Raw genomic sequence first — 21,057 nt, forward strand, 5'->3', positions numbered from 1 at the left:
AGTTGTGGGCCAGTGGACACCTCCCGGCTCCCCCACCCTAATCCTGTACCACCTGCCTTTCTGTGTTGGGACCCCTTGGTTCTTCTCTTGTAGGTCATCAACCTCTTTGTGGCTGTCATCATGGACAATTTTGACTACCTCACCCGGGACTGGTCCATCCTGGGCCCTCATCACCTGGATGAGTTCAAGGCCATCTGGGCAGAGTATGACCCAGAGGCTAAGTGAGTCCAATCTGTAGGCTCTGTGCTGGGCCCTCCATCCTAGACCCTTCCTACCGTCTCACAGGGAGTCACTCTCCAGTTTATTCAGTATGCGTGGGCTTCTCCTTCCCCCTTCATTTATCTGAGGTCTCAGGTCAGAGAATCTGAGTCTCTCTGGGTTGGAAGGAATCCTACAGCTTTCCAGGGGGGAAACACCTTGACTTTATTGAGAAATGGTCATCCAGCTCCTGCTTGAACACTCCTAGGAGTAGGAAGCTCTATACCTCACCAGATACTCTAGACCCCAAATCAAAGTACGGTCCTCTGACCAGCAGAATCTGAGCTTGATTAAAATGCAGAGTCCCAGGCCCCTCCCAGACTGACTGAATCTAACTCTTGCATTGCTCTGAACCTGAGCCTTGGGACATTCGTATGCATTTAAAGCTTGGAGAGCACAGCTCTCTTACTTTCCTTCCCAATAGGAAATAGGCATCTCCCGATGGTCTCAGTCTCAGATGAGGAAACTGAGGTTCAGAGAGGTTAAGTAAGTTGCCCCAGGCCATGCAACTAGTAAGAGATAGTGCCAAGATTCAATGCAGGTCTGTTTGGTGCCTTTAGCAACCATGCTTTAAAGTGGCTCCATCAGCAGGAGCCAAACCTACTTGCCTCTACCAGCCACCCACAAGTCTTCACTCAGCCCTCTGGAGACAGGCGGGGAATGTTTCATCTCTTTTTCATCGCCCATCAAAGAAAAGAGGAAGCCAGTAGGACCTTCCAAAATGATTTTTCTCAGGCAACACTCACAAGCTGCTCTTGCCACACTTGTCTTTTGATCTGACCTCCCTGGTTGTTCTGTTTTATGTCTATTCTGGGAGTGATGGTGCCATGAAAATGTGGTTTCCAGCTCTGGACCAGCCTCTGGAAGTGGGCTTCCGTCTCCCTTGATCTATACCCACTACTTCTATTAATATAGCCCAAGAGCCCCTATTAACTTGACCAAAACCTAAGAAAGATCCTGATGGGGAAAATGAGGTCTGGATTCCAGACCTGGAGATCCCATATCTGAGGGAATGCCCCAAAAGAGAGACCCTATTTTGGGGTACCCATTCTGTAGACAACAGTTAATCCTACCATTATCTCTTCTTTTACAAGGGAGCTGGGCTCCCACTTCCTAAACACAGTTGGAAAATAAGGAAATGCTCCCCTGTTTCCTGGCTTTCTTTCCCTTCGCCCATCCTCTGAGCAGAAAGGTTCTGGCGGCAGAGGAGGGTACCAGGTACACAAGTCTGTGTGTCCTCCTGCAGGGGGAGAATCAAACACCTGGACGTGGTGACCCTGCTGAGAAGGATTCAGCCTCCTCTGGGCTTTGGGAAGTTCTGCCCACATCGGGTAGCTTGTAAGGTAACCAGAGCTGCCAGGGATGGGTAGCCCCAGGGAGGGGAAGAGTCACTGAGGCACAGGGAAGCCGGTGAGGACCTGATGGAGTAAAGCATTTTAGAGCTGGGATCTCCTGGGTCCCCAAGTTCCTCCAGGAGGACCTGAAGTCTCGGCAATGTCACCCAACTCATCATTCTGTCCCCTCATAAAGGATGTCCTAGTCAGCTGACACCCCCGGCCCTCATGTCCCATCCCCTCCCGGCCCACAGACCGGGTGAGGATGACTTGCCAAGCTTGGCCTGGTCCCAGCTCAGCAGCAAGCCACTGCCTCTCCCTGCACAGCGGCTGGTGGGCATGAACATGCCCCTGAACAGCGACGGCACAGTCACCTTCAATGCCACACTGTTCGCCCTGGTCCGCACAGCACTCAAGATCAAGACGGAAGGTGAGAGGGCCTTCCAATGTGAGCCCCTTCCTTTCTCCCAGAGGCTGTTTCTGGCACAGATTCTCAGAGCTCAAGATTGCTCTCAAGAACTGTGGGAAGAAGTAGAGGGAGGACCCCAGGCCATGGGCACAAAGTCCCCATGCCCCTCAGGGCTCAGAGGGAGCCTGAGGGTTTTCTGCAGGGCAAAGATCATCAAGGGTCTGTTCCCACACTCCTCAGCTGTGTCTGGGGGCCAGAGAAGGGCCAGTGCGAGCACAGGGGGCGCAGTTTGGCTGCGAGCAGGAGCAGAGGAGGTTCTCAGGCAGCACTGGGCAGGCTGACGGGAGTCCACATTCGACTCCACTAAACCTGCAGGTCCTCACCTACTGGGAAGACGGGCATGGTGGGAGCAGGGGAAGGAATCAGGGTGGGGTCTCAGTATTGTCTCTGAGCCCTTGCTCAGGGCTCCCACTGTATCAAGCTCAAGTCTCCAGCTGTATCAGGTCCATCCCCACACGGGGACCACTCCAGGAGTCTGAGACAACCTCAGGATGGCATTCATTAGGATGGCAAGATGAGGAAGGCCAGGAGTCAGGAAGGAGCCGGTTAGAGCTGCAGCAAGTCTGCCTGGGGGTATTTGGGACAGACCACAGTGCCTGGGGAATTGAAAGATTTTGGAAGAAGAGCAGGAGATGACAACCTGTAAAATCAACCACTCTGGGCACTGGAAGCCAAGGCCTGTGGGGAGAAAGTACATGACCCAAGAGTTGGGCTGCCTCAGGGGGACAGTGATGCCCTCCCACCATTGCCAGTACCCAGCAAGGCAGCTGCCGCAAAACTCAGCCAATGTTTCTTAGTAAATGACTGGCTGTCTCAGAGGTTCAGAAAGAACTGGGTGGCTTTGTCAAGTGCAGTTGGTGTGATCTGGATAACTTTTGCCTTTCTCCTGCTCCAGGTAACTTTGAGCAGGCCAATGAGGAGCTGAGGGCCATCATCAAGAAGATCTGGAAGAGAACCAGCATGAAGCTCTTGGACCAGGTCATCCCTCCAATAGGAGGTAGGTGCTACTTTGGGGGACCAGAGTCCAGAAGCAGCCAAGGAATGGGAGTGGGGAGCTCCTCCAAGGAGCCCCATGGGAATCTGAGAGTGGACCAGATCCTCCATAAATGCCTTAGGTAGATCCCACGGGCATCCAGCCTCAGGATGGAAAGTGCCCAGTGACCAAGTCAGCCAGACAAGGGATTGCTCACATGCCCGGGCCTGGCTACAGCTGGCTCCCACTCTGAATCCAGTGTCAGATTCCCACCAGCCCTCAGGGCATCTCTTGTTGGCTCCTCTGCAGATGATGAGGTGACAGTGGGGAAGTTCTACGCCACATTCCTCATCCAGGAGCACTTCCGGAAGTTCATGAAACGCCAGGAGGAGTATTATGGCTATCGGCCCAAGAAGGACGTTGTACAGATCCAGGTAAGCCCAATCCAGGTACGTTCCAAGTGGCTCCCCCACTGAGCCAGGTCTGCAGACTCTAGTTATCCTTCCATGTCCTTGAGGGGCCAATGATGGAGACACAGAGGGAAAAAGGAAGCCCAGAGGAGTGAAAAAATGTCAAGACAGTTCTGGATAGTCCACGATTGAAGATGTTTCAACCTCAAAAAAGAACCGGGCACTTCATCTCTGGGTGATAGGACCAAAGAAAATAGGATTCGTTCGAAGGAGAGACAAGTTAGATAAGAACAGTGGTCTCTAGGCCAGGCACAGTGGCTCACACCTATAATCCCAGCACTTTGGGAGGCCAAGGTGGGCAGGTCACTTGAGGTCGGGAGTTCAAGACCAGCCTGGCCAACACGGTGAAACCCCATCTCTACCAAAAATACAAAAATTAGTTGGGTGTGGTGGCATGTGCCCAGCTACTCAGGAGGCTGAGGCATGAGAATCGCTTGACCATGGAAGCGGAGGTTGCAGTGAACTGAGATTGAGACACTGAACCTCAGCCTGGGCGACAGAGTAAGACTGTGTCTCAAAAGAAAAAAAAAAAAGAACAGTTCTCTCTAAAGAAAGGCAATCCTTGAAGGGCTCTTAAAATGTTCCATTGGGTATAGGTCCAGGTGTGGCGGCTCACACCTGTAATCCCAGCACTTTGGGAGGCCAAGAAGGGCGGATCACTTGAGGTCAGGAGTTTGAGACCAGCCTGGGCAAGATAGTGGAACCCCATCTCTACTAAAAATACAAAATTAGCTGGGCATGGTGGCATACGCTTGTAATCCCAGCTATTTGGGAGGTTGAGGCGGGAGGATCACTGGAACCCGGGAGGCAGAGGTTGCAGTGAGGCAAGATTGCACCACTGCACTCTAGCAAGGGTGACAGAGTAAGACTCCATCTCAAAAGATAAATAAATAAATAAATAAATAAATATGTCCCATTGGGTATGAAAAGAAAACTTTAGAACTTTTTGTTTTATCCTATCTGGTTTTATTTCTATTTTTGTGTTCATTGTAATGCACATAATTTATAAACCCCCCAATACACATGCATTTGAGCTGTGCTCAAAAATTTATTTCAATGGCTATTTTTATTTTGAAATAATCTCATACTTTTAAAAAGTTGCAAGTATAATATAAAACCTTTTTTTTTCTGAACCATTTGAGAGTAACTCCAAAATGATGTTCCATCATCCAAAAACACTTTAAGGCATATTTCAAGGCATTATGTGTATTCAAGGAAAATGTGTATTACAAGGGCGTTATCCTGCATAATTCTTCTACGTAACCACAACATAAACACCAAAATCAGGAAATTAACGCTGATGCTTTTTTTTTTTTTTTTTGAGACAGAGTCTCGCTCTGTCACCCAGGCTGGAGTGCAGAGGCATGATCTTGGCTCACTGCAACCTCTGCCTCCCGGGTTCAAGCCATTCTCATGCCTCAGCTTCCTGAGTAGCTGGGATTACAGGCACACACCACCATACCAGGGTACTTTTTGTATTTTTAGTAGAGATGGGATTTCGCTATGCTGGCCAGGCTGGTCTCGAACTCCTGACCTCAAGTGATCTGCCTGCCTCGGCTTCTCAAAGTGCTGGGATTACAGACGTGAGTCACCATGCCAGGCTAATACATTACCACATTCTAATCCTCAGACCCCATTCAAATTTGCTGTCCCAATAAATGTCCTTTATAGCAAAAGGATCCAATCCAGAATCAAACAGTGCATTGAGTTGCCTTATCTCTTTAATCTCTTCCATCTGGAAGATTTCATCAGTCTTTCCCTGACACGATCTTGACACTTTTGAAGACTGCAGGTCAGTGTGTCCCTCAACTGGGGTTTGTCTGATTACTAGGATATGCATCTTGGATAAGAATGCCACAGAAATGATGCTGTGTTGGGCCGGGCGCGGTGGCTCACGCTTGAAATCCCAGCACTTTGGGAGGCCGAGGCGGGCGGATCACGAGGTCAGGAGATCGAGACCACGGTGAAACCCCATCTCTACTAAAAATACAAAAAATTAGCCGGGCGTGGTGGCGGGCGCCTGTAGTCCCAGCTACTCAGAGAGGCTGAGACAGGAGAATGGCGTGAACCCAGGAGGCGGAGCTTGCAGTGAGCCGAGATGGCGCCCCTGCACTCCAGCCTGGGCGACAGAGCGAGACTCCGTCTCAAAAAAAAAAAAAAAAAAAAAAAAAGAAATGATGCTGTGTTCTCATTACAAGCTATTAGGTGACACTAGTCTTGACTTGTCCCATTACTGGTGATATTAACTTTGATCAACTATATATATATGACATATCCAATCAATAAAGATCACTAATCTAGAAGACTGTATTGAGTAGGAACACTTCTCAACCTGGAAGCCTGGGAAGGGCATGAAATTTCCACCCATGGGGTCAAGAGATGACTCAGTGGGAACAATTAAGGTGTGGGCTATCCCAGAGGCCAGAGCAAGACCTGGTGGCCTCTCAGGTACCTGAGACATTCAATAACCCAAGAGGGAGAGTGCGGCCTAGGCTGGGGCTTTGGGAGAGCCCTGGGTACAGTGATAAGAAATAAGTAAGCCATAGGAAGTGGTTCTAGCCAGGCACGGTGGCTCATGCCTGTAATCCCAGCACTTTGGGAGGCCAAGTGGGTGGATCATAAGGTCAGGAGTTTGAGACCAGCCTAGCCAACATGGTGAAACCCCATCTCTACTAAAAATACAAGCATTAGCAGGGCATGGTGGCACATGCCTGTAATCCCAGCTACTCAGGAGGCTGAGGCAGGAGAATCACTTGAACCTGGGAGGCGGAAGTTGCAGTGAGCTCAGATTGTGCCACTGCACTCCAACCTGGGCAACAGAGCAAGACTCTGTCTCAAAAAAAAAAAAAAAAAAAGTACTTCTGGTCTCCTTTCCTGGGCTGGAGAGATAACTGAGTCCCTTCGTCATCCCCAGGCAGGACTGCGGACCATTGAGGAAGAGGCAGCCCCCGAGATCCGTCGCACCATCTCAGGAGACCTGGCTGCTGAGGAGGAGCTGGAGAGAGCCATGGTGGAGGCTGCAATGGAAGAGGGAATATTCCGGGTGAGGGAGACCCAGGAGCACCCCTAGTGGTCTAGACACCATGAGTGGCAGTGTCTCACAGAGAGGAGGGCTGGGAGCCCAGCCACACGAGAGGGGGACATGGGAGCTGAAGATACCCCTCTCCGTCTCTCCAATTCACCACCCACCTCTCCTGGGACTCAGAATCAATGACCTGATCTACTAGAGGTGTCAAATGCAACACACTCTTTCCTGCCTTTCCCTACCAAATCTCACCCCTTCCCTTTCCTCCCCACAAACCCTAGGCAACGACCCATCTCCCAGAGGCCCTCCAGGATCAAACGCCCTGCCGGCCTCCACTGAGGCCAGTCCTCCATCCTTAGCTCTGTCTGGTGTTTCTTGTAACACTTTATTGCTGGAAGGTCTTTAATGACACCTAGTTAGGTCTTTTTGGGTTATTCATGAGGAAATAGTGGCCCACAGAGATCATGTGAAATGTCTAATATCACCTAGTAAATCAGTTTCAGAGAGGGGACTAGAACCCAGTGCTGCAGACTCCCGATTCAGCCCTCTCTCCCCTACACCACACTTCTCTTCTGTGTGCCTGTGTCCCCTATATACCTCCTTAGGTGTGTGCTGTCTGCTCCATCAAATGAAGAACTTTCTAAGGTTGGGAATTCCCTTCTTTTGATCTCACCACTCAGTCCATCCTCCTTTGGCCTTATAAGATTTGTCTCCCAATACTATTGTTTGTTCCCAATACCACTGTCCCAGAGTGACAGCTCCCCATGCCCTCCCTGCCGTCATCACCTAGTCACTGCTCTTCTCCTTGCCCCTAGAGGACTGGAGGCCTGTTTGGCCAGGTGGACAACTTCCTGGAAAGGACCAACTCCCTGCCCCCCGTCATGGCCAATCAGAGACCCCTCCAGTTTGCCGAGATAGAGATGGAAGAGATGGAGTCACCTGTCTTCTTGGAGGACTTCCCACAAGATCCACGCACCAACCCCCTGGCTCGTGCCAATATCAACAACGCCAACGCCAATGTCGCCTATGGCAACAGCAACCATAGCAACAGCCAGGTGTTTTCCAGGTAGTGGCGGCCACTGCCATCCCTGGGTGTAGAAGTACTGGGAGGACAATGTTAGCAGGTTCCAGGTTGGATGGGAAGAGGATACCCCAAATTTGTAGGGTGTCTTTTGCTTGTCTTTTTGCCCCAATCCATCCTGAACCTTAATGTAAGAGGCCAACCTGGACGGCAGAGGCTTCTTTGGCCAGCAGGGGGAAGCCTCACATCACGTCAGTATTGGCCCCAATGCTGAGAGGTTCTTTTATTCCGTCGGCTTCAGCAAGTCTAGGAGCTGAGACGTATTGAACACACGATAGGTTAGGAGAGGATCTTCGGTGGTAGCACATACCACAAAAGACTGTGGACAATAAGGTTCCATCACTGGATTTAGGTTCCAAGGAGATCCCGCTGTGCTGGGTGGCTCCCATCTCACCAACCTTAGGCTGTAGACTAAATATAATCTGCGATTACGTAAGTGTCATGAAAAACAGCAGGATGAGGGGGAGAGCTTCTCAGCAATCATAACTTAGGGGCTAGGCTCAGGCAGAGCTTCTGTTCTAGACAGGAGGTCAGCTGATTGGGGGCCTCTTCGGCCTGGAAAAGCTAAGTCCCAGGCCTCAGGAATAAGCAGGACAGGGCAGCAGCCAGGCCCTTCTCATGGCCAGGGCTGCCTGCACCCCTTCCAGTCTCAGACCCCTTAAATTTAGCCCACAAGCCTTGAAGGGTGCATGCACCTTTTTGGGTCACCATGGTGCAAGATGACGTGGAAATACAGAAGCATCAGCCCTGGGCCCTGCCCTGAAGGGGGTTGTAGTCTTGTTTGATATGTTATGTGATATGACTGGGACCAAATAATCACAGAGGCAGGGCGTGGTGGCTCATGCCTGTAATCCCAGCATTTTGGGAGGCCTAGGCAGGTGGATCACTTGAGGTCAGAAGTTCGAGACCAGCCTGGCCAACATGGTGAAACCCCGTCTCTACTAAAAACACACAAAAAATTAGTCAGGTGTGGTGGTGCATGCCTGAAATCTCAGCTACTCAGGAGGCTGAGGCAGAAGAATCTCTTGAACTCAAGAGGTGGAGGTTGCAGTAAGCCAATTGTGCTACTGCACTCCAGCCTGGGTGACAGAACAAGACTCTGTCTCAAAAAAACAAAACAAAACAAAACAAACAAACAAAAAACACGAAATAATAACAGAGATTTAGTGTCCTGAGAGTGTAGAGGGGGTATGGATCACCATGGGCTGGAAAGTCCTAGAATGATTCTCAGCGTTGACTGTACATTAGATAATCCAGGGAGCTTCTGCAAATCCCAATGCCTGGGCCTCACCACAGATGTTGGCTGTGGGACACAGCCACCACTCACCTTTGAGCTCCTCAGGTGATCCTATGTGTGGCCGAGATGGAGAAGCAGGGTTCCAGAGGCTGGGAGGCTGCAGCTGGGCCTTGGAAGATGAACAGAATGCAGAAAGGGTAGAGGGAGCAACTGAGCAAAGGAGTGGAGTCAGGAATGCACTGGACTCCTTCCTCCTAGAGAGTCAGGGCTGGCTGGGGCACAGTGGTGGCAGCGTCAGCCCTAGAGTCACGGCTACTACACTAGGTTGGCCTTGTACAGGCTCTGAGGGAAAAGGATGTTTGGGGCCAGAGAGGCAGGGATGCCAAGAGAGCTAGCAGCCTTCTCTGGTTCACCCAGCCTTGCTTCCATTTCAGTGTCCACTATGAAAAGGAGTTCCCAGAAGAGACAGAGACGCCTGCTACCAGAGGACGAGCCCTTGGCCAACCCTGCAGGGCCCTGGGTCAGTCCCTTCTGTGCATCTAAGAAGCTTGAGTCTTCTCCCAGAGGAGTCCGGGAAGCCCCACTCTTTTCTTAGAGTCTGGGAACTTGGCTGGGAGGGCTGGCTTGGGAGCCTGTTACAATGGCAATCATCTGGGCCCTGGAATGAGAAAACCATCAGGACCAGCTACTTGTCCAGGTGGGGAAGCAGGGCACCATCTAGGTGGCTGAGTGAGGTGGAAGGGGGAAAGCCCGTGCATGCTAAAGGGCCCTCTGCACGCCTCCCAGGAAACTCCCCCAGCCCCCTACACCATCCCCAGCGCAGGAGTCCCCACACTGCCCCAGGTCCCTGGAAGGGCAGCCCCTGGACACACTGACGTCTTGACTCTGGGGCCCTTCTGCAAATGATCTTGTAGTCTAGTATGTCCTAGACTGCTGTGTGACAGTAGGAGCCCCAAGGATGCTGGGGGCTAGTGGCAATAAGGATACTGCTGTGTTCCCCAACACGCATTCACTTTAATGTGCACACACCCAGGGACCACAGAGGACCAGCTTGGCCAGAGACTGTGGCCCTTATCCCCTCTCCCAAACCTTCAAGAACAGCGACCAGGGCCAGTAAAGTTGGGGCAGCCCTGCCTGGCCTGGAGTTGATTGGGCCTCATCATGTGTCCACCCTCTAAGACACCTTCTGCAGCCCTGAGAATCTCAGAGCACTCACAGGGTGTGGCTAGCCAGCCAAGCGAGCCTCTGTTGACTCGGGGCTCCTAGCAGGAGTCAGCAGCCCCTCTTATCCTTGTCCCTTCTTGCCCACAGGACCCCACAGCAAACCCTGTGTGGAGATGCTGAAGGGACTGCTGACCCAGAGGGCAATGCCAAGAGGCCAGGCACTTCCTGCCCCCTGCCAGGTAACAGTGGCAGAGGCCTGGGAGCAAACTCCATACAGAGACCCTGCCTGGCCTGATACTTGAAGTGGGATCATGGCAGGGGAAGGCTGTGGCAGCAATGTGTCCAATAGTACAGAAGGGATGGGATCCCTCCATCCTCCCCTTTCTGTGGATCCTGGTTGAGCTGCCTTCAGATGATCTGGAATTTGGCTCATTGGTGGACTCCAGCACCCCGTGGGGGTCTTTGCTTTTGTGCATTTGGAACAGTGCCCCAGGGTGGAGTCCCCCATGCCTGAGGACAGAAAGAGCTCCACATCAGGGTCTCTGCATGAGGAGACGCCCCACAGCAGGAGCGATGGGGAGAATACTTCCAGGTGCTCAGCACCAGCTACAGCCCTGCTGATCCAAGAGGTGAGCCGGGGGCTGGGTCACAGCAGTGACTGCATTGAGCGGTGGCCCTGTGATGGCCTGGCATGGAGAGAGGGTAGGGCCAACAGAGGCAGGTCCCCAAAGGTGGATCCCCAGGAAGACCCCACCCAGCCTACTCTCCTCCCTGCAGGCTCTAGTTCGAGGGGGCCTGGGCACCTTGGCGGCTGATGCAAACTTCATCATGGCAACAGGCCAGGCCCTGGCAGATGCCTGCCAAATGGAACCAGAGGAAGTGGAGGTCATGGCAACAGAGCTACTGAAAGGACGAGAGGCCCCAGAAGGCATGGCCAGCTCCCTGGGATGCCTGAACCTCGGGTCCTCCCTGGGCAGCCTCGACCAGCACCAGGGCTCCCAGGAGACCCTTATTCCTCCCAGGCTGTGATGCCCACACAGCATCAGCATGGGCTTAGAGCTGGCATGACCAATGGGGGTGGGGAGGTTGCTGGGGTGGAGAAGGGCTAGCCCACCACAGCAGCCTCCCTCCCTCTCAGCAGCTAGATGCATGACCTGAGGCGGGGTGGTCAGGAACCACCTCAAAAAGTGCAGAGGAAGTAGCTGGACAGGCCCTACCCCTCACCAGCAAGAGGCATGATTGGATGGAGCTTCTAATGTCATTCAGAAAGGCCTGGTCAGTGCCTGTGTCTGTCTGGCCTAGGGCCACTCCCATCTGCAGGACATTAAAATTTCCAGGCCTGTGACACTGGCAACTGGCCTCTGCTTGTCCAGTTTTTTGGATTCTTCTACACTCGTGTTTCTCCCTCCCCCAGTCCCTTCCCCAGGAACCCTGCCCATGGGCTTGGGAGACTGGGCTGTGGAGAAAGACAGAGAGGCCATCTGGATTATTTTTCTGCATGAGGCAGAGAGGGACCTGTTGTGGGTTCTCCTGAAGTCCACAGCCAAGTCCACTGACTGGGACCAAGCAGCCCCAGAAAAAGGACTGGTGGCCTCAGAAGCAGCCGCACACCCTAGGTCACACCATGGCCAAACATCTTCAAAGCTACGACCGTGTTGCATTGGTCACAGTCCACTGCCAACACAGGCTTTCGGAGCCCTCAACTGCCCCCTGTTTATTGACTTGAATATCAAAGATCTACATTCTCCAGGGCTCCTCTTAGCCACGCCAAGTAACGATGAGTAACAGTAGCTACTATTTACCAAGTGCCTCCTGCATGCCACCTACACACCTGCTCTCATGCCAGGGGCTGCAATACATTATGTTTACAAAGCACCTTCATGTACAATATTCATTTTATTGCCACCATAACCGTGCAAAGTAGGTGTGAAATCCACGTTAAAGATGAAGCAATGGAGGCATGGAGAGGTGATGGGACAGCCCTGGGGTGCACAGCCAGAGGCGAGGTCAGGACTCTGCGCCGGGCCCTCCGTGTCCCCACAGCATCCTTCCACCTTCACTGGACTCTTTGCTCTTCTCGCCATTCCGTCATTAAGCCTGTGCCAAGTGCCTGCTCTGTGGCTGTTGCTGTGGAAACCACGCTGGCCTCCCCGTGCAGCCTCCTGGCGAACCCCCAGTCAGCTTCTGGGCTTCTCAGCTGGCCCTGGGGTATCAGTCATGCAGGGCAGGGACGCTCACACTCTCAATGCACTGTACGTCCCTGCCCCCAGTCTCAGCAGGGCCCCAGTGCTTCCTAGTCCCTGTCGGTGCAGCAATCTCAACGCCCTTCTCTCCTCAAACCGCAACACCAGCAGCTAGCTTTGCTCCCTTCTCCACAAAAAAATAGAAGCTACCAGAAGGTTTCTCCCTCAGATCCTGTCCCCACACTGATGAACCCACCTGTTTCTGCTGTCTCATTCTCCTCCTTCCCTTCTGACCCAGTGGAAGCCAGTTCTCTCCTGCCAGCTGCTCAGATTCTACCCCAGCCCTTATGCCCTCTCTCTGCCTCTCCACAGGCCTCTTCTAGCTGCATGGAACACATTCCAAGTGCCTCCCTCTTAACAGCCTGACCCTGCAGCCATCCTATTTCCCTATTTCTGTCTCTCTCTGTTTTTCCATTCATCCATCCATCCATCCATCCATCCATCCATCCATCCATCATCCACCCATCCATCATCTATGATCTATCTTTTTTTTTTAGACAGAGTCTCACTCTGGCACCCAGGCTAGAGTGCAATGGCATGAACTCAGCTCACTGCAACCTCCATCTTTTGGGTTCAAGTGATTCTCCTCCCTCAGCTTCCCGAGTAGCTGGGACTGCAGGTGTGTGCCACCATGCCCAGCTAATTTTTGTATTTTTAGTAGAAACTGTGTTTTGCCATGTTGGCCAGGCTAGTCTTGAACTCCTGACCTCAACTGATCCGCCCACCTCAGCCTCCCAAAGTGCTGGGATTACAGGCGTGAGCCACCACTCCTGACTGAGGACCAAACTTCTTACCTGGGTGGTCTCCTTGTCACATTTCTATTTCTCCTTCCATTCTCATTTCTCCTCTCTAGGCAATCTGCCTCTGCCCCACCCCTTCTCTGAAACCACGCTCACCAATGTCACTAACTATCTGGTTGCTAACCCAGTGGACTCTTACATCTTTACCTTACTTGACTTCTAGGCAGCATGAGGTACAATTTACCCCCCTCCCTGCCTGAAATTCCCCCCAAGTGTCAGATCTCCTGAATTTCCTCCTACCCTTTGTGTGTTCCAACTTGAAGCTCCCTTGGGAGTTCCCCCTTGGCCTGCCTACCTCTCGGGTAGACTCTGTCTCCTTGACCCTTTCTTTTCATGTAGTACACATTCATATCTTAGTTGCATGTATGTGCCAGTAATTCCAAAATCTATATTTCTAGTCAAAATCTCCCCTAAACTCCAGGTCTCTGTATCCTGCTCCTCCCAGACAACTGTGCATAGATGTCTCACTTGTGCCTAATGCTCATCTTGTCCAGTGGTGGCCCCTTATCCTTTCCCCAAAGCCTGCTACTCCTCTGGTGTTGCTGGTCTCGGGGAAGCCCACTCCTTATTCAAGCCAGAAGTCTGGGTGTTGTCCTGGATGCCTACCTCCCCCTCCCACCATGCCCCACACATTTGCCCTCCTAAGTATCTCTCACATCTGTCTCCCTTCCCTTCATCCTCACGGTCACTTTCCTGATCCGTTCAACCATCATCTCATGCTTTATCTATTGTGACAGCCTTTGAACGGGCCTCTAGCCTCCTCTTTTCTCTTCCTCCCCATCTGTCTCTGATATTTCTAAAAGGAAGAACCAGTCATCTTGTCTCCTTGCTGAAAACTTTTAAAGGCACCCCAAAGGCCTCTGAATAGCGAGCAAAACCCTTGCCTGGGTTCACAAGCCTCTCCCAGACCAGACCCTGCCCAAGTCTCCTGCTCGTCCCACCCAGAGGGAGCTCTCACCTCTGAGCTCACATGTACTGTTCTCTCTGGAAACGTCCTGAGCCCGCTACCTGACTGAGCTCTAGTCACCCTTTAAACCTCAGCTTTGCTATTACTTCCTGCAGAAGGCTTTCCCTGAACGCCCCCAAACTCTCTGTAGCCTGGCCCAGAAATTTGGCCGCCGTCTCTCCTGCATTACAGTAGGGACCATAACTGTGTGGTAACTGCCTGTTTATTTTTACCCCAGCCAGACACCAAGCTCCACAAAGCAGGAGCTGTGTCCACGTTGTTCACAGTTCTCTCTCCAGGGCTGAGCACTTTTCAACAGAGATTGCTGGCTCAATGTCGCTTGTTAAATAAATGCAGTAAAGAGCTGTGGGGTATGGACCCTGCCCGCAGCAGGGTCGCTGCCCAGTATCACCTGCTCAGCTCTGCAGCCTCCACCACCATGGCTGTCCATCTAGACCAAGAGGAGGCAGGGAGGAGGGGCTCTGCCTCTGGAGGGTGACAAGCTGGACTCCACGGTGCAGCTCCCACAGGCGGGAGGGAGTACTCGACACCCCCACAGCTGCTTACACTGTCTCCTGCTCAATTGGCTCATCTCTAGGGAAGACAAGATAAAATGGAACATAAGTGTATGCTGTAAAGTTTTATAAAAGGACACTCTTATTTATGAGGGATCTGAACATCTTATAGTAATGCCTACCACATATAGAGTGCCAACTAGGGCTGGACGCAGTGACTCACACCAGTAATCCCAGCACTTTGGGAGGCCAAGGTGGGAGGATTGCTTGAGGCCAGGAGTTCGAGACCAGCCTGGGAAATGTAGCAAGATCCCTGTCTTCACACATACACACGCACACACACACGCAAGCACACACAATTAAAAATTAGCCAGACATGGTAGCACGATCTGATAGCCCTAGCTACTTGGGAGGCAGAGGTGAGAGAGCTACTTGAGCCCAAGAGTTCAAGGTGAGCTATGATTGCACCACTGTACTCCAGCCTGAGTGACAAAATGAGACCCCGTCTCTAAAAAAAAAAAAAAAAAAAAAAACAGCTAACTATATGGCAGACCCTCTTCCAAGGGTTTTGCATATATTAATTTATTTAATCCTCTTAACAATTAAGAAAGGTATCATCATCCTCACTTTGCAAAAATGACACAGAGAGGGCCGGGTGCAGTGGCTCAAGTCTGTAATCCCAGCACTTTGGGAGGCTGAGGTGAGTGGATCACATGAGGTCAGGAGTTCAAAACCAGCCTGGCCAAGATGGTAAAACCCTGTCTCTACTAAAAATACAAAAAATTAACCTAGCGTGGTGGTGCACACCGGTAATCCCAGCTACTTGGAAGGCTGAGGCAGGAGAATTGCTTGAACCCAGGTGGCAGAGGTTGCAGTGAGCCGAGATCACACCACTGCACTCCAGCCTGAGCGACAACTGCGAAACTCCTTCTTAAAAAAAGAAAAAAGAAAAAAAAAAAAAAAGACACAGAACAAACGTAACTTGCCTAACCACACAACTCATTAGAGAGCCAAGGTGGGAATCACACCCAGGCAGTTTAGCATCCAATTCCACATCCTTAACTGTACACCATTTGTCAAATCCATGCCGTCCCTCCCAGCCTAACTAACAGATAACATGTATAAACACAGGCTCTGAGAAACTTTCCTATTAGGTCTTCACCCTATGGAAAAGTTCAGGCATTTTCCTTTGCAACATATAAGATGTTGTAATTTATCAGAATGTGCAAAATCCTACCTCTGCATCAGCTTTGCTCGAAGTAATAGGTGGGTTTCCCCTTATAGGACTGCCAGGCTCCTCAAATAAAGCCTAAAAGGAACAAATTGTGGCAGGAAGAGGGCTGAAGTGGGAGGGAGGAGAAGTGGGCAAATACAGAGAAGACAGACGCCCCTCAGCAGGACACCCTGACAGAGACAGTGTACCCGTAGGAGCAGGTGGGCTCCCTTCTGTTACCTGGGGGCGCTGGCCAGGGACAGTGTGTGCCAGACCCTTGTCTTCTCCCTGACAGTTCCCTGCAGACATGGGACCCAGCTGCTGGGTGGGGGGATCTGCCAGAAGGGGGGTGTGGTTGGCAGGAGGGGTAGACACAAAGATGCATGCCGGGGCTGTGGGGGCTGGGGGAGCCCTCCATCTGGGGGGCACGGAGCTCAGCTGGAGGGTCTCTGGAAAGGTGGAAGACAGTGGGCCCCAGTTCCCATATGTCTTCAGAATGGGGAGGAGCTCCCTGGCCCTGAGGGACTCCTGCCGAGTTGCCTCTCCTGGGCTCTTAAGGCAGGGAGGTGGCTGCTGTCTGCAAGGTGTTTCCGAGCAGAGCCTTGGAAGCCCGAATCCCCTTCCCTTGTGTCAATGTTGAGTGATGGTCAGGCAGTTCATATAATCCTTTGAAGTCTCTGCTCCTCACTCTGTCTAATGAGAAAGTCATTCCTACTCCCAGGGTGGTTGTGAGATATGAATGTCACAGGGGAAGGACCTGGCACAGGTAGGGAAGGAAGCTGTTGTTTTGATACTGTCTGATGCTGGCTAGTGATGGGGTCAGACCCGTAAGGAGGAAGCCAACCTTGGGGGTTCCCGGGCACTTTAGGGGACACGGGGCGGCAGCAACGGGCAGCCCACACACCTCAGCACCAGGCCTCGTCCTCCTAGAGGCCCTGCCAGCTCTCACTAACTGGTGTGGATGTAGAGGCCGGCTCCTGCCCCAGACTGCTAGAGAAGACACTGCCAATGCAAGGCTGACCTTAACCCCAACTACTATTTCACAAGGTCTTGCCCCCATTCTTCTGGCATCTGATCCCTAGTACCATGTCACCCCAGCCTTGGGGCTGACAGTTCACAGTGCCAACCCCACCACAGGTCATCCTCCTGTCATTTTCCTAATGAGGCCACTGGCAGGCAAGGTCCTATAGCTGGTAAGTGGCAGATCTGGGATATGCCCTCCAGCCTTCTAATTCCATGGCTACTTTCCCCTGTGGTCCATAACTGGGCGTCTCAATGGAACTTAAAGTCCAGTTGAGGAAACCAAAGCACAGAAGCATTTTTAAAATAAACTGGCCACAAATACAAGGGGCAAGCGATGATTCTGGTATTGAGTGTCAGCTGAAAACGTGATGGTGTCACATACCTTGGTGAGACAGACACTGGGGTTTGAAAGGTTCAGAGGAGGCTGGGTGCAGTGGCCCATGCCTGTAATCCTAGCACTCTGGGAGGCCAAGGTGGGTGGATCACCTGAGGTCAGGAGTTCAAGACCAGCCTGGCCTAGAGATGGTGAAACCTCATCTCTACTAAAAATACAAAAATTAGCCAGGCGTGGTGGTGCACACCTGTAATCCCAGCTACTTGGGAGGCTGAGGCAGGAGAATGGTGTGAACCCGGGAGGCAGAGCTTGCATTGAGCCGAGATCACACTACTGCACTCCAGCCTGGGTGACAGAGTGAGTCTCTGTCGAAAAAAAAAAAAAAAAAGAAAGAAAAAAGGAAGGAAGGAAGGAAGGAAGGAAGAAAAAAAGAAAAGAAAAGAGAAAGAAACAAAGAAAATTAGCCAGGCATGGTGGTGCGTGCCTGTCATCCCAGCTACCTGAGAGGCTGAGGTGCGAGGATCCCTTGAGCCTGGGAGGTCGAGGCTGCAGTGAGCCATGGTTGCACCACCACACTCCTGCCTGGCAAACAGAGTGAGACCCTATCTCAAAAAATAAATAAAAATAAAGTCAAATGAAGAAAGAGGAGATTCCACGGTGGGGAGAAGGTAAATGAAGACCCAGGGAAGGAAAGAACTCCATGTACCTCACATCACTAAGTTCACAAGAAGAGCCGGGAAGAGACTACAGGCTCCCTCAACCAAGCTTCAGAAAGACTGTCCTGAAACGTTCAGGGTACAGCAGAGTGAGGCCCTGGACTTGGAGAACACCCATTCCCATTCCCACTTGTGTGTTCTCCTAAAAATGTTTCTGCCCTTTGGTTTCCTCATCTGTAGAACAATAATGGCTATAACATACATTAAGCCTGATTCATTAAACATTTTGCCTTTCATATCGTGTAATCATTGCAACACCTATAAAATAGGTATTACTATTAATCTCATCTTATGATGAGAAAATGGAGGTTCAGAAAGGCTGAGTGAATTAGTTGCAGTCACTTGGCCCTGAAATGGTGAAGCCAGGTGTCTAGCAGGAGCCTGGCCACTATTCTTAAGCCTCTTACTTCTTGTATTCTTGTGAGGCTCACATGACAATCCACCCCTACCCTCCAATCCCCACTCATCCTCCACTAATCTGGCCTGAAACCCTTTGCACACCCTGCCAAGCACCAGCCCAACCACACGCAACTCAACAACTCCCTCTTGCACAGGCCACGAACTCTCAGGCTTCTACTGACAGTGTCTCTGCACCCAACAAACTCCTCCTTGGGTCTCAGCCTGACAGTGCCTCCTGCAAGTCTTCTCTGATCACCCAAGTAAACTTAGTTGCTGCTTCCTTAGTGCTCTTAGAGCACCTGATAACTCTCATTATGGCATTTATTACACTGTATCCTAATTAGGGGTTTGCAGTTTGTTTTTTCAAAGCGTACTGTGAGTTTCTCAAGGGCGGGCATTGAATCTTTATCAACTTTGTATTCCTAGCAAGGAAAAATGGAAGGAAGGGAAAAAGGAAGGCAGGAAGGGAGGGAGAGAGGGAGGAAAGGTGGACAAATGCAAGAGACTGTTACATAGAACATATTAGATGGTATCATTTGAAATTGCCAATATTCTATGCCTTCTTGTCTACAAAATGGTAACTTTATATTTCACCTGGTATAATGAGGGTGGGTTTCCCCACTAGCCAGACCCACCCAAGTACCTCCACTCACCCTCTGGTAGTCCCTGCTCTCTGTCTTTTGTTTTGGGACAGTTTACATGTGTCCTGACCACACAAAATGGTTAGGATGGGGGCTCACCAAGGAGGGTGGTTCTTAGGCAGTATACAGACCGAAATTGATGGGGACTTTCTGTACCTCTTCTCATTGAGACCACCCTGAGAGGTGCCCCTCTGAGTCCCCTCTGAGCGGTGAGGCGAAGGCTGACTCAGTAATAATGTGGAGTGGTCTGCAGGTGGGGGCCCAGCCACTCTAGCACCAGCCACCGTCAGAACTTGACTGTCTCTCCGGGAAGACCTCCCTTGCCTCTCACAGCGCCCCAAATTTGATCCTCTTGTCTTAGGGTTTGACCTCCTTCAAGACCTAGCCCCCTATCTCCTCCTTCCCCTTTTCCAGGCCAAGGGACCCTCGTCGCTGGAGGGTGGGAGAAAAGGGCCTCTTCCTCTACGTTCTTTTTAATTTTGGTTATGACTTAAAGTCTTTGCTCCACCCAGTCCCGGCCTGCTATTTGGATCCTCCGAGTTTAGAAGTTAAAGAGAAAAAAGGGCCCTTTCCTACTTCTCCGCATCCTCACTAGATCCTAATTCCCAAATTCTCCTTAAGGCAAAGAGTCTCCTCTGTCTATTGATACAAGTGTCAGGAAATACAAGGGTTGAAGGGAGGACACAGACTAACTTTTCAAGAGTTGTTTCACCTCAGGCCAATGTGACTACCTTGGTCAAAAAGGCCTTTGAAGTGCTCCTAAAACCGTCCTATGAGATTCAGTACACACACTGCCTGGAGTGCTGGCATTCACTACCATCCCTTAAAACTCTCAGTCCGGCTGCATTTCTGGAGAGCTGGCACTTTAGAGGTTGACCTCTCCCCACGTGCTGCCTCCAAGCCCTCTCCTCTTCCCCTCGATTTTTAAAGTGTTAAATGAACATTTGCTGGCAATTTGCTCTGCAGGGTCTGGCCGAGGCAATTATCTATTAAAATCCAAGAAAATGATGCATCCTGGGGACTGAACGTCAACAGCAACCAGGCCAGGGCAGGGTGGTGGTGTTAACTTCATCGGGGGCAGGGGCGTACACGGGTGGCATCTGTCAGAGGAAGGGAATGGCTTCTCTGGGGCCTGGCTAGGACTGCTCAGAGCCTCCTCCTCATCACCAGGTCTGGGAAGAGGTTCCATCTCCTGTCTCTCATCTTCCCTTGTCCCCAGGCCTGTGGCTTCATCTCTGTTTTCCTCTTCTCTGACATCCCCAGCCTGGCCTCTTGCCAGCTCCTCTCCAGCGTCCCCCTCTTCAGTTTTATGCCACCTTTCCGTCTCTGTTTCTCAACTTCCCTGCCACTAGCCCCTTCTTGGGAGGTGGGACCTTCCATGAAGCCATAGGCCATGTGGTCTCAGGGAGAGGTAGCCAGGACTTTAACTGACTGTCCTCATGGCCCAGGAGAAGTCACCAACCACTCTGCACCTCTGTTTGAACAAAGAAGTTGGGACAAGTTACTTTTCAACAGCTTTATTGAGGTATTTAATATAATTAGTGTATAATAACCTGCACATATTCAAAGTGTGTAATTTGATTAGCCTGACAAATGTATTAGCATACACCCATGGAAGCATCATCACCATCAAGACAATAAATATGCTGGGCACAGTGGCTCACGCCTGTAATCCCAGCACTTTGGGAGGCTGAGGCTGACAGATTGCTTGAGCCAAGGAGTTCGAGACCAGCCTGGGCAACATGGTGAAACTGTCTCTACAAACATACAAAAATGAGTCAGGCATGGTGGTGTGGTGCACACCTGTGGTCCCAGCTACTCAGGAGGCCGAGATGGGAGGATCCCTTGAGCCCGAGGAGTTCAAGGCTGCAGTGAGCCATGATCGCACCACTGTACTCCAGCCTGGGTGACAGAGCAAGACCTTGTCTCAAAAAAAAAAGAAAAAACGAATAAATATACCCACCACCTCAAAACGTTCCTCATACCCTTATGCCCTCCTACCCCTCCCAGTTCCCTCCCCTTGCCAGGCAACCAATGATCTGCTTTCTGACACTATAGTTTACATTTTTTAGAATTTGTATATCAGCAGAATTGTACAGCATGTGCTCTTTTTGGTCTGGCTTCTTTCACTGAGCATAATTAATTTGGGGATTCATCCATATTGTATCATGTATCAATAGTTCATTCCTTTTTATTGCTAAATAGTATCCCACCAT

At 51.2% G+C, this 21,057-nt stretch overlaps 1 protein-coding gene across 1 annotated transcript in view; it reads left to right on the forward strand.

Annotated features, from left to right (window-relative positions):
- CACNA1S (calcium voltage-gated channel subunit alpha1 S) overlaps positions 1 to 11,365 on the forward strand; it is a 73,435-nt gene extending 62,070 nt beyond the window's left edge. The window contains exons 34-44 of the mRNA XM_030818682.1: positions 94 to 221; positions 1,505 to 1,601; positions 1,920 to 2,022; positions 2,957 to 3,058; positions 3,344 to 3,468; positions 6,419 to 6,547; positions 7,345 to 7,595; positions 9,282 to 9,367; positions 10,159 to 10,250; positions 10,497 to 10,640; positions 10,789 to 11,365. Of these exons, the coding sequence (XP_030674542.1) occupies positions 94 to 221; positions 1,505 to 1,601; positions 1,920 to 2,022; positions 2,957 to 3,058; positions 3,344 to 3,468; positions 6,419 to 6,547; positions 7,345 to 7,595; positions 9,282 to 9,367; positions 10,159 to 10,250; positions 10,497 to 10,640; positions 10,789 to 11,040 (1,509 nt within the window). The 3' untranslated portion in view covers positions 11,041 to 11,365. The remainder of the gene's footprint in view (positions 1 to 93; positions 222 to 1,504; positions 1,602 to 1,919; positions 2,023 to 2,956; positions 3,059 to 3,343; positions 3,469 to 6,418; positions 6,548 to 7,344; positions 7,596 to 9,281; positions 9,368 to 10,158; positions 10,251 to 10,496; positions 10,641 to 10,788) is intronic.
- Positions 11,366 to 21,057: the final 9,692 nt, after the last annotated feature.

Source organism: Nomascus leucogenys, chromosome 9, assembly GCF_006542625.1.
Source record: "Nomascus leucogenys isolate Asia chromosome 9, Asia_NLE_v1, whole genome shotgun sequence".
NCBI classification, from domain to species: domain Eukaryota; kingdom Metazoa; phylum Chordata; class Mammalia; order Primates; family Hylobatidae; genus Nomascus; species Nomascus leucogenys.